The sequence below is a fragment of the Rutilus rutilus genome (assembly GCF_951802725.1).
Source record: "Rutilus rutilus genome assembly, chromosome: 10".
Classification (NCBI taxonomy): Eukaryota; Metazoa; Chordata; class Actinopteri; order Cypriniformes; family Leuciscidae; genus Rutilus; species Rutilus rutilus.
The window spans coordinates 20,357,014-20,374,616 of NC_140215.1; the positions used below are offsets into that span (position 1 = coordinate 20,357,014).

Sequence of the window (17,603 nt, forward strand, 5' to 3'; positions counted from 1 at the left end):
GTGAATGGTTAAATGATTCACTCAAAACACTAAAAGACCATTCACTTCCTCACTTGCGTAACAACCTGTTTTGCGTGCGAGATGGAGAGAAAACTGTTTCATTAGTACTGTTTTCCTTACAAAGGAACAACTTTGTGTAATGTATTGTTATGACTCACCACGGTTAGAATCTGAAATTTTCCACCCATAATTTTCTCTGTGGGGATTCAGGTATTTTAACTCATATATAATGAACAATTATTTTTATTTTTTTTCACTGTATTAGATGGTCGTGGGGTTTGGGGTGAGATCTTGCGACAGGCATTTTGCTGCCAGGGTCAATAGAATCTGTCCGCAGCCTGCAAGACTTCAACTTATGCCCACTTCAAATTGCTCACTGTTTTTTTCGACTTAAAGCAGCGCTGCACAGACCGGTCGGTGTATGACATCAAAGTATCGTGAGAGCGATTCGAGAACAGACAGTTCTGTATGCTTTTGAATTGCTCTCGCACAAGTTTAACATAAACTGAACATACTAGAGTTGATTAAACTGACTCTTAGCTGTTCAAGAACCGAAATGCTTGTTTTGGTATACAGTAAAGCAAGATGCAATCTGCATTAGTGCCAGTGTACTGATAATGTATTGCAAGAAACCATATTGCAATGTATTGTTTTATCAATTATTCGTACCACCTCAACTGTGTGGAGCAAGCACTAATATATCCTTTTGGAATTGGGCTTTATTTATATATTTTTTTCACATCACACATCTTCTTCCGCTTATCCGGGGCCGGGTCGCGGGGGCAGCAGTCTAAGCAGAGATGCCCAGACTTCCCTCTCTCCAGACACTTCCTCCAGCTCTTCCAGGGCCTAAGTCCTATGTCTTTCCTGTGGTCTCCTCCCGGTGGGACGCACCCGGAAAACCTTCCCGGGAAGGCTTCCAGGAGGCATCCGGAACAGATGCCCGAGCCACCTCAGCTGGCTCCTCTTGATGTGGAGGAGCAGCGGCTCTACTCTGAGCTCCTCCCGAGTGACCGAGCTCCTCCCCCTATCTCTAAGGGATCGCCCAGCCACCCTGTATCCAGGATCTTGTCCCTTCAGTCATGACCCACAGCTCATGACCATAGGTGAGAGTAGGTATGTAGATTGACTGGTAAATCGAGAGCTTCGCCTTGCTCATTCTCTACCACGACAGACCGGTACATCGACCGCATTACTGCAGAAGCTGCACCGATCCGTCTGTCAATCTCCCATTCCATCCTTCCCTCACTCATGAACAAGACCCCAAGATACTTGAACTCCTCCACTTGAGGCAGGAACTCTCCACCAACCTGAAGTGGAAGCCACCCTTTTCCGACTGAGAACCATGGCCTCGGATTTGGAGGTGCTGATTCTCATCCCAGCCGTTATATATATTTTTTAAAATAAATAATTGTAAACATCTTTTGATGTCTTATTGTATGCCTGATTTGCTGATGATTAAAATGTTTGACTGTCTGATATCAACAGCACTAATGAACAGCTAAATGCACCGATGACTAACAAATCTATGATACTTTTGAGACAAATGAACAACAAGCACACCCATAACAAAATCTTTGAATTGAAAGGCTAGACAATGAGGGTTTATGCAACCCCAATCTAATATGTTCTGGCACTAATGTTTCATGTGTAAAACATGTTCAGATTTTTATTTTTTTAATACGAAATTTTCTGGTAGCAGTACGTGTTTCCTCAGTATTCATTTTAGTGGTGTGCCACCACAGCAAGAAAAATGTGAAATTAAAATAAACACCTATTGTCTAAAACAAAGCATTAGTCTATTGTAGAAGTAATTATTAAATGATGTGATTAAAATCATTTTAGCACTAGAACCTCGACTTGAATCATACCTTAGGCCCAAACATGGACAAATTAAGGACAAATGAGGAATCGTCACTCAAAAGCACCACAGCTGCACAAAAAATAAAGAGGAAACAGTTGTAAACTGTTATAGAAAACAAGGTGACATCCATGCATTTACATCTATTAGGTATCTTTGAGAAATAGGATTTGTAAAACAAATGTCAGTCAAAGCCTTAAAATAGGTCTGTAGTGGCCTGTTTTATATTACACTGACTCTTCTGTCTTCCTCATGCTGCAGGGTATACCGGACTGAAATACATGGTGTGGCTCTCTAAGTAAAAATGCAAAGTCTATATCCCAATAATAACAACAATTATAATAATACAATAAAAGGAAAAATAATGTACCATTGGAAATGTTTTGTTCTAAATACTATGCTGCCCTCCTATGGTGAAAGTAAAAGGCTCAAGTGATTCCAAATCCCTACACCTACATTTCACGGAAGTCTCTCATCTTTAGTATAGTACTAGTATAAACTAATTAACATATTTGTTGATGAAAATTTCAAGTAAATATTAAAGTTCCAGTTCTTCCTCAACTTCCCAATCCCTGTTGGTTATGAAGAGCTGGAATAAAGTGCGGTAGGAGGGGTGTCATTATTTAGGGATTCAGAGGCATCACTAGGTATTTGTAACAGATTTATGGCAGCACTAGGTGGGTCATCTAAGGAACCTCAGGCCGAGGCCCATAATTAAGGACCCAGCATGCCGTTCTGTGCCAGGTGTACCACCAGGCTGTCTGTCATCACTAGAAAGGTGTGAGATTGCCTGTAGGTCACCCCTTCAGCCTACCCATGTAATAATGAATCCTACTTTTCTCCTGTATCTTAATAAGCCTTGTTGGACTGAATTATTAAGAGTAAAAGCTATAATATTTAGGCGTAGTTAATATGTTGGGGTTTTGGAGAGTGTATGTTTTATACACACTAGTGGTTACTAGGAGAGGTCTGGATTTTTTTGTGCAAATCTACTGCTTTTAAATCTTAAGCATCTCAAAGGAATACAGGCAAGAAATGGGTTTTGTTTAATAATTCATGCACTCATTTACTAAAGAGAGAGAGAGAGAGAGAGGTGTTAAGATACAGACAATTAGTCTATACAGAGACTTTAAGATACAGACAGTAAGTCTCCTATTCCAGGAGCTTTACTGCACAAAAGGTTAAAGAACGCTGTTCTTCAAGATTACACTACTGCCTGTTTTATAGTTTAATAGAAAACAAATGACAGACGTACAATTACTATTCAAGCCTCTTTTCAGAATCTACTGTAAACATCTTTCTTTTTATCATTGAACAGCGTTGTTGGATTTTACAGTGCCCAAGGCAACTCTTCAAATATTATTACTGTAGAAACGAGATGGCTTTTGTATAGATGAATATGGTGGGGTTTTTTTTAACCCCTGCCCGCTCATTCCCCTCGAACTCTGTTGCTATTTCCTTACAAGGCAATTGTCTTGTCTGGAAAGTTTATTTTTACATTCTTTTCATAGGATTAAAGTAATTCCTTTCAGCTGTGGACCTGTATCAGTGACTCAGAGGTTTAAAAATAGTCCTGGAGGAATGTGATTCTGAAAGCAATAAGAAAACGTGAAATTTCATTCACATGGGAAAAACAACAACCGCGGACCAGACAAATCAAACTTTTTTGTTGTTGTTGTTGTTGTTGTTGTTTTTTTAGATTAGGCCTGTGACAACATAATGTGACATTTTTACTACTGTACAACACATCATTACTATACTTTTTCAGAGAAAATGATAGTGATTTCAAACATTTTATAAAGGGTTTAAATGACATTACTGCTTTAGAAGTCTATTTTACAATTAATTCCTGCCATTTTTTAAGATGTCTCCATCTTTTAAAAGTGCTATAACATTGCAGCAGGGGTGTCTCCACAATGACCTTGCAGTTCCCAATCACAACTGTCAGGTAATTAACACCTGCACATACTTTGCCAACTTGTTAATTCATAGCTGTACCACATGGTACCATGGTATCCTGATCAGTGGCGTGCACCTTTAATCATGAAAGTGCCCTTTTCGGCCGTTTTGCCGTGCCCCACGGAACGCGATTTCTACAGAGGAGGACCGACCAATTAGTGTTGGGCAAAGTTACTTTTAAAAGTAATGAATTACAATATTGATTTAATCCTTAAACAAATTGCGTTACTAAGTTACTTTTTTAGGAAAGTAATGTGTTGTGTTACTTTCACCTGGGCTGGGCTTGCTTGTTATTTTTTTTAATAAAAAAAAGTTCTGTTTTTGTCAAATGTAATATTATGGCCCTTTCACACCAAAAGTGAAATAATAAGCCTCATGCTGACATACATTTGCAAACTTCCCTAAGTACTTCCCCTCGAGGGAATCCCCACCATCATTTTGAAGTGGGTTCAACTTCTACAAGTGGATGAGGGAAGTTTTTTTGGACAGACCCTCGAGCCCTTGATTTTGACTGAGGGAGCAAGTCTACTTATATACACTTCAGGCAGATCAGCACAACAGCAACTCATTGTGCTCGTGCTTAAAGGAACACTCCACCGTTTTTTAAAGGGGTCATATAATGGTACATGCACAACAAGTTGATTGTACTGAAATGTGTGTTGGCAGTGCCTGTACACAACCATCATAAAATGATAAAAATCCATCCAGTGTTTTTTTTTTTAATCTTCTTATATGTTTTCCCCTGTCTCAAATCATGCCGTTCGACCATGTGACGTCACACGGTCGGACGCCCCTCCCACGATTGTTGATTGACAGCAGCGTTTCAACACAGACCCGCCCTCGCTCGTGAGCGAGCTGTCATCATAGTCCGCGCGGACCGGCGCGGTCATTGTTGATAAGCTGGAGCACTGTCTATGAGCAGAATGGCGTCTTAAGCGATTGTGGTGTTCTGTTCTTGGGTGTAATAACGAACACAGCAGTCATTGATGTTCCTAAATCCGAACCGCTGAAGACGCAGTGGCTGAGTTTTGTTTTCGAAGGGAATATTCCCCACAATCAACGTCAATGCTTTCATGTTTGCGCAAATCATTTCACACACCAGACTGCTTTACAAACGAGGGTCAGTATAAAGCTGGTTTTGCTAAGAAGCTGCTCCTGAAAAAAAGATTGGTACCAACTATTCGTGTTCCTGCTGCATCTCCAGAAGAAGAAGTGAGTGTAACGTTTTATTAACCTTTATATTAATATTTATATTAATCTTTGCAAATCGCTTGCTGCACGCTTCACGATGAATGCGGCTAAGGTTTACACTGAGGGTACATTACGGCATTTTTTCTATGTACGACGTTCTCAATATAATTCATAATCCCACGTTTATAATGAACAACGCGTTATGGTTATTGTGTTATTATTAAAAACTGTGTACGCACAGAACAGGGGCGGGGTGAGCAAAGCTCATTATCATTTAAAGACATGCACTTAAACGGCGTGCTGAAAACAGAGCTGTTAAAATGACCAGGTAAAATGAGTGTTTTCTTACAATACTAATGAGAATTTTTAATTAAAGTATATTACAAACTTTTAATTTAGACCCTAAAGAATCATATTAGCTTGTACAAAAATGGCATTATATGACCCCTTTAATATTAAACTATATTATTCCCTTAACTAAGATGAGTTGATACATACCTCTCTCGTCTCAGTGCGTGCACTCAATCGCTCTGGCGCGCGGCGACACTTTGATAGCACTTAGCTTAGCCCGGTTCATTCATTAGGGTCCAAACAGAGATGAAGTTAGAAGCGACCAAACACCTCCACGTTTTCCCTATTTAAATACAGTTACACGAGTAGTTACACGACCAAGTATGGTGACACAAAATAAAACATGGCGCTTTTCTAAGCGGGTAAAAAGGATAACTATAATGTATGGCGGAATATGCGTAGATACTTACATACTTATTTGAAAAAGTAACAGATATTTTTAGTAAATTTAAAAGTAATGCTTTTTTCAAGTAACTTTACTAGTTACTTGATAAAAAGCAATCTGATTATGTAAGTTGTAATGCATTACCCCCAACACTGCTCTAAAGTTTAATAATCCTGAACTATCCCCACATTAACCAAGCCCTTGTAAAGTATTTAAAAATGCATATTTAGAGGCCTACACTGTAGTTGCACTGAACTCTATAAATGTCTTCTCAGTAAACTAGGTTGAAGCTGTATTATGTTCATCTACAGTCAAAAATCATTTGGAGTAGTTGATTAATTATTTTCTAAATGGGTTCTGCTATAGCCTAGAAATCTAGACGCACCCTAGCGGCAGCAAAATTTATTTTGCAGCCAGGGTAGTCTAGCAACTCTCCGTTGACTTTCGAGCTGGAAAAACCTAAATTAGGTCAGGCCAATCACATCGTGTATAGAGTAGGCGGGGCGGGCTTAACATAATGACAACAGAGTTGAGACGGTTCCCTGCTACTTGAAAACAAAGGCTGCTGCTGCTGGCGAAAAGCGGTGTTTTGAATCGGCTTTGGCTGCGACTCTGGAGAACTTGGAGTTAAGTTTTTCTTTGAGAAAAGAGCAAAGAACGGCACTTAAGTCATTTTTAAAAAAGGAAGATGTGTTCGGAGTTTTGCCAATTGGATACGGCAAAAGTTTAATATACCAACTAGCCTTCTTCGTTGCTCTGATTGGTTGTAGCGCATAGCACTATCCTATTGCGTGCAGAGGGATTTTGAGAGACAACTGTTTATCCCACCCCTCGGATTGAGCCGTGCCAATGGTGAGTTGCCAGACCTAACATCTTGATGTAGGTCTGGCTTGCCAGGCTAGTTCTGCTATGTAAACAATATAAAAAATGACTGCCCTCTGAAATCCACTGTTGCGTTTCTTTAATCTAAACATTTAATATTGGTATTTCTTTTAGTCACTAAACGCATTAGGAATTGTGAAACAAATATTAAAGGTCAGACGATTGCTATAGCATACAGCAATGGATTCAGCCATGTTTTGTGACTTTGGCATGCTGGGAGATTGAAATTGTAAATACTATTCTGCTTCAGTTCTGTTTTACAGTGGATGTCTGACTCAGAGTTAGAACCAAGTAAGTAAATATGTAAGTAAGTAATAAATAAATAAATTACATTACATACTGTATTTTTTAATTACTTCACAATTATCTGAAATACAGATCGCAGATATACAGAAACACTTGCAGTCAATAGTTGTAAATGCTTATTTATAATCACAGATAATAAGAGTACTTTAAACATGACTGCCACAAGAGGGTGCTCTCAGGCTAGCTCAAAAAGCACTTGCTCAACTACTAGCAACTGAACTTTGTGAACTATCCTTCCATTCAGTGCTGGATGCCTATGGAGGAATCTGGACCAACAGAGACATTCTGCCCTGTGGACCCATCAGTGAAAAAGTGCTTGCTGGTGGACCTTTTGTTTCAACATACTTTTGTCCATCTTCTCTGGTCTGCATCAGCATTGTGGACTTTGGGTACATTCTGGAATCGCACTGGCAAAGCTCCTGAGTCATCAACATGGCCTGAACTATTGTATGGGGAGATTTACCAGGGGCCATTGACCAGCAGCTGCCCACACAACTGACAGTTCATGCTCCCTGCCTATGCAAACACACAAGCATTCATTCTTTTTAACATTCAAATGGTTAAAAAACATGTGTGGTATTTATATTCATGCAAACAGGTACTACTAACAAAAACAAAATTCCTGACCTCAGCGTCTGTATGGTAAAAGGCCTGAAGAGGCAGTTTTTAAGCCATTTATTTCATCCTAATTCTTCATCTGTCATGCAGATTATAAATAAAGTTTGAATAAAGTGTTTAGGTGAATCTTAAATGATAAGTTAATTAATTGTTAATTGTTATTGTAAAATGCACAGTTTGTCATGACAGTACTAAAAAGCAAACATGTAAATTAAATTTTGTTTTCTGTGAAATTTTTGTATATTTTAAAATGTTAGACACCATTCAGAAAACATAAACCAACAGAGGGGAGTATTGAGTTATATCAACTGCAGAAACTGTTGAAAGCTATGTGTTGAGAATGAATAAATAAATAAATAAATAAAATTATATATATAAAAAAAATTCTTGCTAATATTTGACACAACATTTATTTTTTAAATTAATGCTTTTATTCAGCAAAGAGACATTAAATGTGATTTTAAAATGACAGTAAAGACTTAAAAAATAATTTCAAATAAATTCTGTTATTTTGAACTTTCTATTCCTAAGAATCCTGAAAGAAAAAAAAGATCATGGTGATACTCGTGTATCATGGTGTATCATTAAATGTATCATCACTGTTTTCAAATTTGATAAGAATTTTTTTCTTGAGCAGCAAATCAGCATTTCTGAAGGACCATGTGACACTGAAGACTGGAGTAATGATGCTGAAAATTCATCACAGGAATAAATTATATTTTAAAGTTTATGAAAATAAAAAAACAGTTATTTTGTAAAATAATAATAAATAAATAAAAACAACAAAAAACAGTTATTCAAATGCAGCCTTGGTAAGCATAAGAGACTTTTTCAAAATAACAAAATAAAACAGGAGACAGGAGCTAATGGGCTCAGTGTCATTTTTATTAAATAGTTAAAGAACAATCAACTACACACTGAAAAACCTACAACTCCTGAACACGGCGGATGGAGCTGACAGTAGGATGCATGGCATTCCAGTCACTGAAGTGGCGATACTCGCCTCTCTCCAACAGGCACTGACGTCCCCTGTAGTTAGGATGCTCAAAGAAGACCCAGGCTCCATCCAAAACATCACAGAACTGGACCTCATGGTGATGGAAGCGGTCATAGAGAGAGGGCCAGTCCTCACTGCACTCCATAATCTGACCCTGAAAGTCAGGCCACTTATACAGATGGATACGGAAAACGCCAGTGTGCTAAAACAGAGAGAGTAGTTTCCCAAATATCATAACAAATTAATTTATTTCATGTAGGCAATTTACAAAGAGCAAACAAAGCAGCATATCCAAAATTCAAATCATCATAATGCTACTTGGGCGCAGAGATATCACGCAACACCTGAAATCCCCCAACTTCCGTCAACATACCAGCGTGAATAGTAGCCGGCTATTTTTCCTACGGTAGACATAGTGAATGGCGATGAACATGGCGGATTTTGTGAGAGACGAAGAGGGTGACTTCTCAGACAGTCAAGAGCCAGAACCATACCTCTATGAACCAGAGTTTTCAGAAGACAAGCTGCGTGCTTTGGAAATAGAACGACAGGGGGAGGAGGTTGCGATCGCTCAACAGCCTGAGGACGTGAGGATGAGAGTCAACACAAACTGGTGGTGAGTGTGATATCTCTGCGCCCAAGTAGCAGTGCTTCGCCTGTGCTTCACCCCAATATAGTCCCAAGTCAATATCTGCCTAGGAAATCGCCTAGTCTTAACCTGCATTGCTATTTGTACTCGTTGTGAATACGCAGGCCACAAGAAGTAATTGGCAACAAAGGATTCCATTCATCCAAAACTATGCATGCACTGAGACAAAAATGCTTTTGCCCACCTATCTAAATGTAGGAAAGATTTTCTATTTCAAAAAACAGTGGAGTGTTCCTTTAATGCTAAACTATGCAGTCTATGAGAGTGGTTTAAATGGTTTACAGGACTGCCCCCCCCCCCCAAACCCACCCCCACCCCCCCACCCCCCCCACCCCCACCCCCACAGTTCAATTCAGTGGGAAACAATATTAAGCGTAGCATCAGTTCTGGCAGGTCAGTCAAGATCGCATCAGCTGACTCTCAGCTGATCCACATCTACCTATAGAAATATGACGCATATCACTGTATACATATATAAGCTCCTTCAGTATTATCAGCAGCTATCGCGTTTCTCAGGAGCTAATTACCCTCCTCCATCCCCAGCTCCTCCTCTCGTGCAGTCAGTATTTGGCATTCTGATTGCCCTTTGAATCAGAATAAATTCTCGAAATATGCTGTACTTTAAAATCTTGAATTAATGATATCTGCAATACATTCATGGTTCTGTTCTCTTTACCCTAAGGGGGGTTATTGCTGCTCTCCCTGCTCTTATCCATGCTAGGCTGCATGGATACGCAGGGAGTTCTTGCCCAGAACAGAACCATACCGCTAATCATAACTGTATTCTAATTGTGAATCGTATTTGACGACAGTGGTCCTGACAGAAACAGTGTTATTCAGCATCTAGCAGAGTTTAGGGCCAATAATACGGTTACAGAATTATTATTGTCAAACATATGTCCAGCATAGGTGACTGATTTTGCAGGAAAAGAGGAAAACAGACCTGCATTGGAAAAAATAGCCTAGCTACGGTTCTCCAAACAGGGATGACTTAAATTTCGCACCATGCGGCAAGACCTAATAGAGTCATTGAACCCCATCCAGTGCTGGTAATTAGGATACTCTCCCCTGGTTAGGATGTACTGGCTGCCCATGAAGTTTGGATGCTCATACAAAATCCAGGCCCCACTCTCGACTTGGATGGAGTTACAGCGGCTTAAGTGGGACGACAGCTCTGGGCAGTCCGTGCTGCACTCAAAGGAACGTCCCTGAAAGTTTTTGTCCTCATAAAAGACAATCTGTATGGGAGAAGATGCAGAAACACAGATAAGCCATAAACAACACTGTAGAGCCAGTTTATGCAAGCAAAATATTTCTTACTTTTCCCTTTCTGTCCATGTTTGGGGATAATTTGATTCCTCCTTTTGCTGTATGCTGTGTATAAAAAGGGCAATGAGCGAGATTTATATGTTTCACATTGTTGCTCTGCCAGGCAAATAATTGTTATATGAATGGCTCCAGCAACTGCATCATCAACAGCTGATACTACGATTGTTTCTAGATTGTTCATGTAGATTAATGCAGTGGCTATTGTATGAAACCCTGACCTTTTGATTCTGCAATGGCTGAGTCCAGAAAATATTTATTGGGCCAATTAAATTGTTTTCCAGCTGCTGGTACTGGCAGAGTTCAAGCAGCATTGGCATCTAGTCACATGCCAATACTGTATGAGGCGTAACACTTCCTTTAGAATGAACTGATGCATTAGTGTTTGAGCCCCACCCCTAAATGTTCTACTGTTGGACAGCAGGTTCATTTAGTTGCACAATAACACAGAAACTGTGAAACACAGAAACTAAGAGTAGGCTATACACAGTCATTTATATATATATATATAATGCATGTATTAAACTGTGTCACTTGAAGCTGTTGTGGGTCTTTTATTCAGCACAACAAAACACCAGAGGCAATCAAGCTGCCATGATGTTACCATCAAAATGGCCACAGATTAAACAAAGGTGTTTTGATGCTTTCAGAAGAGGAATGAAATGTGTTTTCATGACAGCCTACATAGTCTGATGAACAGGGCTTCAAACTTGTGTTTTCATGAAACATAATTGGATCTCCCTTTTTTTTTTTAGCACCAAACATGCATGTGTAAACAGAATATTAAAACAAGGTAGCAGCTATTTATTGTACACTAAGTAAAAAAGGAGTTTGCAGAAGGATACCATTGCACTGAGTACAAATAGCAAAATACAATATTTTTACTCTTAAATACAGCAGTATAATCACTATCATGTGTATAATGTAAATTACATCATGAGTAATCTAAACTATAAGGTAAAATATCTGCACAATGGTGGATGGAATTATTGAAAATAGCATTTTGCACTCAAAAGTAAATTTACACTTATGTTATCTTAAAAGAAAATATGAAATTATTTATTTTTGTTTCTTGTTCAGAATATTTGGTGGAAAATAAATTACAATACACATTTTTATTAAAATATAACTTATGGAAAACATCTTTTGGTAACCATTTCTGCTCAAGAGTTGCAAACAGAGTATGAACTCACAAAGCAGTCATTAATGGAACTATAAATTAAAGACTGGCTTATGAGAATGGTTTTCAGATTACATATGTTTAGAGCATTTCGGTTCAATATTATATTGTCTGCTAACTGGCAACCAGTCAAAAAAAAAAAAAAAAAAAAAATCCCATAAATTGATGCCTCTTCAAAAGTTTTATTTTTCAATACTTTTTCAGTAGTTGTGATAACATGTTTTAATTTCAACAGTCTGTGCTGATCTGGCGAATGGAGCCCACAGTGGGATGCATGGCCCCCCATTCAGTGTGGCGTCTGTACTCTCCCTTCTCAAGGAGGTACTGACGGCCACAGTAGTTTGCATGCTCGAAGAACACACAGGGACCTTCATGGACCTTGCAGGAATGGACCTCTTTGCAGAGAAAACGTTCCTGAATGGACGGGGTGCTGTCTGTAACTTCCCATGTTTGGCCATCAAAATTGGGCTTCTCAAAGAGTTTCAGCTTGAGATGTCCAGTTACCTGCAGGGAATACAAATCATGCTTATATGTATACACCCAATCACACTGTAAACTTAGTAATTCAAAGTGATCATGTGTGGTGTCATTGGACTTACATGCCTGATTAAACGACAAGATCGGACACAGTCATTGAAGCCAATCCAATGGTGATAATCTGGAAATTCCCCTGGGGCCAGTATATACTGATAGCCCATGTAGTTTGGCCGGTCATACAGAACCCAAAAGCCCCCCTTCACCCTTGCAGAATTACAGCGGCTAAAAAAAGAATGAAGGTCACTTGTGTCCCCCTTACACTCATAGGATCTTCCCTGGAAGTTCCTGTCTTCATAGAACACAATCTGTCAAACACAGCAATGACAGTTTACATTGTGCTAAAACATCATGACAGACTGTGGGATATGGACAGTCAGGGAGAAAGAGGCACTTACACTCTCAGTCGTCATTGTCAGATGTGAAATGTTGGATGGCAAACTGCCTGTAGTCTCTTTATATAAGTCCTGAACAAAGGCACAGGTTGTAATTTTTTTTATCAGCAATTCAAAAAAAATATCCAAGCTCAATGTATTGTTCTAAACCACTGAATCATAGATTTGTTCAACAATAAAATTGTGAGTACCAAGCATCCCAACCACAACCAATGAATCCCATATTCAGGCTTTATAACATGCACATTGTTGGTATATACTTAGTCAGCTCAGGCTGATTATTTGTTACTACAGAAATATCTTCTGCATTCAAATATTTGCCGACAGCATCCTCACACTTACAGTTTCAGCAAAAAAACAGTTTGGCAACGATTGGCAACCATGATATTAAATTGAATTGAAATGAATTGAACGAGGAATCTATATAGCGCTTTACTATGTACTACTACACCCAAAGCGCTTTACAATCATTTCAGGGGTCTCTCCTTAACCACCAGTGTGCAGCATCCACTTGGATGATGCAACGGCAGCCACAGAACAACAGCGCCAGTGCGCTCACCACACACCGGCTATAGGTGGAGTGGAGAGAGAGTGATTGAGCCAATTCAATGGATTGGGGATTATTAGGAGGCCATGATTGATAAAGGCCAATGGAGGGAATATGGCCAGGACACCAGGGTTTCACCCCTACTCTTTTACTAGAAGTGCCGTGGGATTTTTATTGACCACAGAGAGTCAGGACCTCAGGTTAACGATGGTCTTGTTACAGTATAGTGTCCCCGTCACTACACTGAGGCATTAGGACCCACACAGACCACAGGGTGAGCACCCCCTGGACCCATACTTCCATGTCTCCATCCTTCCACAAAACAGGAAGTTCCTGAGGTTTGCTTTCGGGAGCAAAACATACCAGTATCGTGTTCTTCCGTTCGGCCTAGCTCTATCACCCTGTGGATGCAGCTCTGGCGCCGCTCAGACTGCAAGGGATTCACATTTTGAATTATATAGACGACTGGCTTATTCTAGCACAGTCGGGGCAAATGGCGGTTCGGCATCGAGATGTCGTTTTCGCTCATATAAAGAAGTTGGCGTTGAGACTGAATGTCAAGAAGAGTGTGCTCTCTCCAGTACAGAGGACCACCTTTCTCGGTGTGGTATTCAGAGACGATGCGGGCAGTGCTATCGCCTGCTCGTGTTGCTGCTATCCTAGCAGTTGTAAAAGAGATAAACCTAGGCCAGTTGCTCACTGTAAAACAGTTTCAGAGACTGTTGGGTCTGATGGAAGCTGCGTCCAACGTGATACCCTTTGGCTTGCTGTACATGAGGCCCCTGTAGTAGTGGCTCAAGACCAAGGGGTTTTCCCCGATGGGGGGACCTACTTCGTATGATCAAGATCACGCTGGGGTGCCTCTGCGCCTTGGTTATATGGAGGAAACCTTGGTTCTTGTCCCAGGGTCCAGTGTTAGGAACTCATTTGTCATCGAGTCACTCTCTTGACAGATGCTTCTCTTACCGGCTAGGGAGCGGTAATAGAAGGCCGCTCAGCTCAGGTTCTGTGGAGGAGTCATCATATTTCGTGGCACATAAATTACATGGAGATGATGGAGGTCTTCATGGCATTGAAGCACTTCCTCCCAGACCTAAGAGGCCATCATGTGTCTGTCCGTACGGACATCAAATCAGTGGTCTCTTACATAAATCACCAGGGGGTGTCTGTGTTTGTGTCCACTATGCAAACTGGTGCACCAGATTCTGAATGTATCAGAATGTAGAAGCAGACATCCTGTAGAGACAGGGGCTGAGGCCCGGGGAATGGAGACTTCACCCCGAGGCTATGTCTGTACTCTTTTTCCCTGATTGCTCTGCTCCCAGGAGTTCTGGAGAAGGTCTGCCAGGACGGAATAAGTTTACTGCTAGAAGCACCGTACTGGCTGATTATGGTTCTCAGACCGAGTGTCCCTCCTCTGCAGCTCCCCCCTGGAGATTCTGGTCAGACGGCCTCAACACCGCCACACTAGAGCAGTTGTCCTCGAGGGAGCTTCACCAAATTTGTGGAGTGAGTGCTGGTTTCCAGTGGATCAGCGTTCGCTGTCGAGGACGCCGCCAGCCCCACTCCCAATCCAGTGCTGAGCCAGAGCCACCCAGCCTACGAGGATCGACAGCCTGAGCCCACCATAGGCAGCTCGAGGGAATCCTCCGCGACGTTAGAGCCCACGTCCCGGAAAACGACCAAGGACTAAATCGCCGCGGAGCCCGAGCAGCGCATGCCTGACCAGGTGTATGAAACCAGCCAAGTCATCCATCGCCGAGGGAGTGTTAGTGGACTTTGTAAGTGAGCCCCGCCGACCCTCCCGCTACTGAGAGTGAGTTGTTGGCTGAGGCACTGTTAAATTTTGAGTTTGGAGAGGATGTTATTCTGCCCTCATTACTTTTGCCTGAACCAGCCTGTCTTATGCCTGTCTCGCTGACCCCACCCAGCCCCCCTCTCCCACTATCTCTCCAGACAGAGAGATTTTAAACGCTTTGTTTTTTTATTGGTTTCTATGTGGGTCTCCAGTCTCTTCCCCAGTCCTCAGCCTTCCATGACATCCATACCACCTCCTCTGCTCCTTCCACCCTCGACCTCAGTGTGGACCATCGGCGATTTGACCTCGCCAGACTCCCTCAGCATGTTGGCTATACCTGGGTCGGACGTCTCACCACCTTCGCCACGGACTTTCTGGCTGGTCGCTGCTCTCCAAAACTTCAACCCTTCAGCTTCGTCTAGCTCCGCCTTCCCTCAGGCCCCATCCCCGCCCTTTGTCACCCCAGCTCAACCTCTGGCCTACGGAGACCCAATTCCATCTCGGGAGGTCGTGAGGCTATATCCTGGTTACATCCACCTACTGATAAATTTGGCCAAATTTTGGAGTATAAAGATAAAACTTAGAGGCCATGTCCTAAATGGCACACTTCATGTGCACTTGTATACTTACAATGACCGTCGCGTGCTTGTGTCCATTGAGTCCTCAAGATCATAGGGTGTCCCATTTGTAATTTTAGGTTTCAGAAGTGTGCTTGCGAGCACCCCTTTGCGTCTGACATGCTGCATCACTGTGCACTTTTTCTGAGCCCTCACTGAAGTGAACAATGCAGCAGACTTCTACCCAACAGTCAAAATGGCATTTCATTATGAAAGTGTGGATTCAGAGGAAGATTGCAAGGGCTTAGGGTTTCATTTGGGACAGGGCAAGAAAGTGTCATTGGCTTAACTTCATGACGTTTATCACATTTACAATGTTTTGGCATACTGACATGAAATATTTTTTATTCAATGCCTGATAACTCCCTAATATTGACTGAAGTCATTGTAAGCTTTTGAGTTATCCGAATAATCTGTTGTTCTTTTAGAAGGATGTATGAACACTTGAGTCATTACTAAACAAAACCTTACAAAAACATAGTAGTTACTAGTTGCTCATTTGTTCCTGTGTAGTACTCATGGTAACACTTTATTTTGATAGTCCACTTTAGACATTCTACTAACTATAAGTAACTTTGCAACTACATTTCAACTAACTGTCATTAGAGTATTAGTAAACTGTCTGCTTAATATCTGCTAACACTTTATTTTGATGGTCCCCCAACAGACATTCTACTGACTATAAGTAATTTGGTAACTACAAGCCAACTTATTCTACTAACCCGAACTCTAACACCTAACCATAACCTAACAGTCTACTGACATTCTACTAATACTCTAATGAGAGTTAGTTGACATGTAGTTGCAAAGTTTCTTATAGTTAGTAGAATGTCTAAATAGTCAGCTGCAAATATGGCTTGACCCCAAAAAAATTCTAACAAAAGGTTTCTCAGTGGTTTACAGTAGTATCAGATGTACTTAAAAACATACTAAAAGTTTACCAAAGTTTGACTCCAAGAAAGGCCCCATTTTCAAAATGGCGGCCGTCAGGAATTTCCCTTAAGGCGAGACACTACAGGTGAATAGGGTAAATTTTTTAACTAGCAGATATCACCATGAAACTTTCCCAGTTGATTGTCTACATTAAGATGAGAAAAAAATGTATTGCAAGTTTTCTGTAATTTAATGTTAAAATATGCAAATTAAGCATTATCTAATTAAATATGTGCTTATTTGCATATATATATATATATATATATGTATGTATATATTAAAAAACGAAATCTGAGTGTTGGATAAAGCCAGGTTCAAAATAATTTGTTCATTGTGTTCACATATTAGATGGGGAAAAAAATTACGGTGTATGTGATGACAGGGTGCAGGGTTGCTCCAGCAATCGCAGAGCAGCGGGATGATTTAGAACGCCAACTTTTGTTGAATTTATGAGAAATCTACAGACGCAAAACAGACAAAGTGTAGTCAAATAAAGACCTAAATCTGTATTTCAGACTCTTTTTCGCCACAAGTCTGAAAGAAGACATGTTATTGAAGACAAATATCCCAAAATCTCAAAATTGACCAGTGAAAAAAAAAAACGATGCTTATGCCTGCTGTGTCTCGCCTTAAGTAATTGCATATTTCTCCTTTCTCATATCGTTTTGCCTAGTGTTGGTGGTTTCTGTGGTTTATAACCATTCTTTTGAATCCAATAAAGAATAAATTCAATAGAACTGTGTGGTACTGTCAAATTAGTCAAAACAGTGCTGCCACGTGAAGGCCTGTGCTGATTGTCTGAACCCGTATAGAATCACACCAATTCATTGGCTGATGGCGCGGGCGCCTCCTCAGTGGCGCAACTTGAGAGCTGATTGACGTGGACAAAACTTTGGTGACATAACCAGGTCTAGGCCATAGAAACACCTTCACAAGACCTGGGGCAAACTCCATACAAGGCTCACTCACAGAAAGAGCCTGCAGATCCCCCACGCGTTTGAGAGAGCCCAACGCTAACAAAAGTGCCACCTTGAGAGTAAGAATCCGGTCCGGAGCTGACTCCAAGGGTTCGAA

General features: G+C 40.7%; 1 protein-coding gene across 1 annotated transcript; it reads right to left on the reverse strand.

Annotated features, from left to right (window-relative positions):
• Window positions 1-8,479: 8,479 nt before the first annotated feature.
• crygs4 (crystallin, gamma S4) lies at window positions 8,480-12,652 on the reverse strand (the record flags this gene model as incomplete). Its single annotated transcript, XM_084420337.1, has 6 exons — window positions 8,480-8,752; window positions 10,204-10,437; window positions 10,974-10,978; window positions 11,939-12,209; window positions 12,305-12,547; window positions 12,638-12,652. The coding sequence occupies 6 exons, from the start codon at window positions 12,650-12,652 to the stop codon at window positions 8,480-8,482; spliced, it is 1,041 nt and encodes a 346-aa protein (XP_084276463.1).
• Between the last annotated feature and the right edge of the window lie 4,951 nt (window positions 12,653-17,603).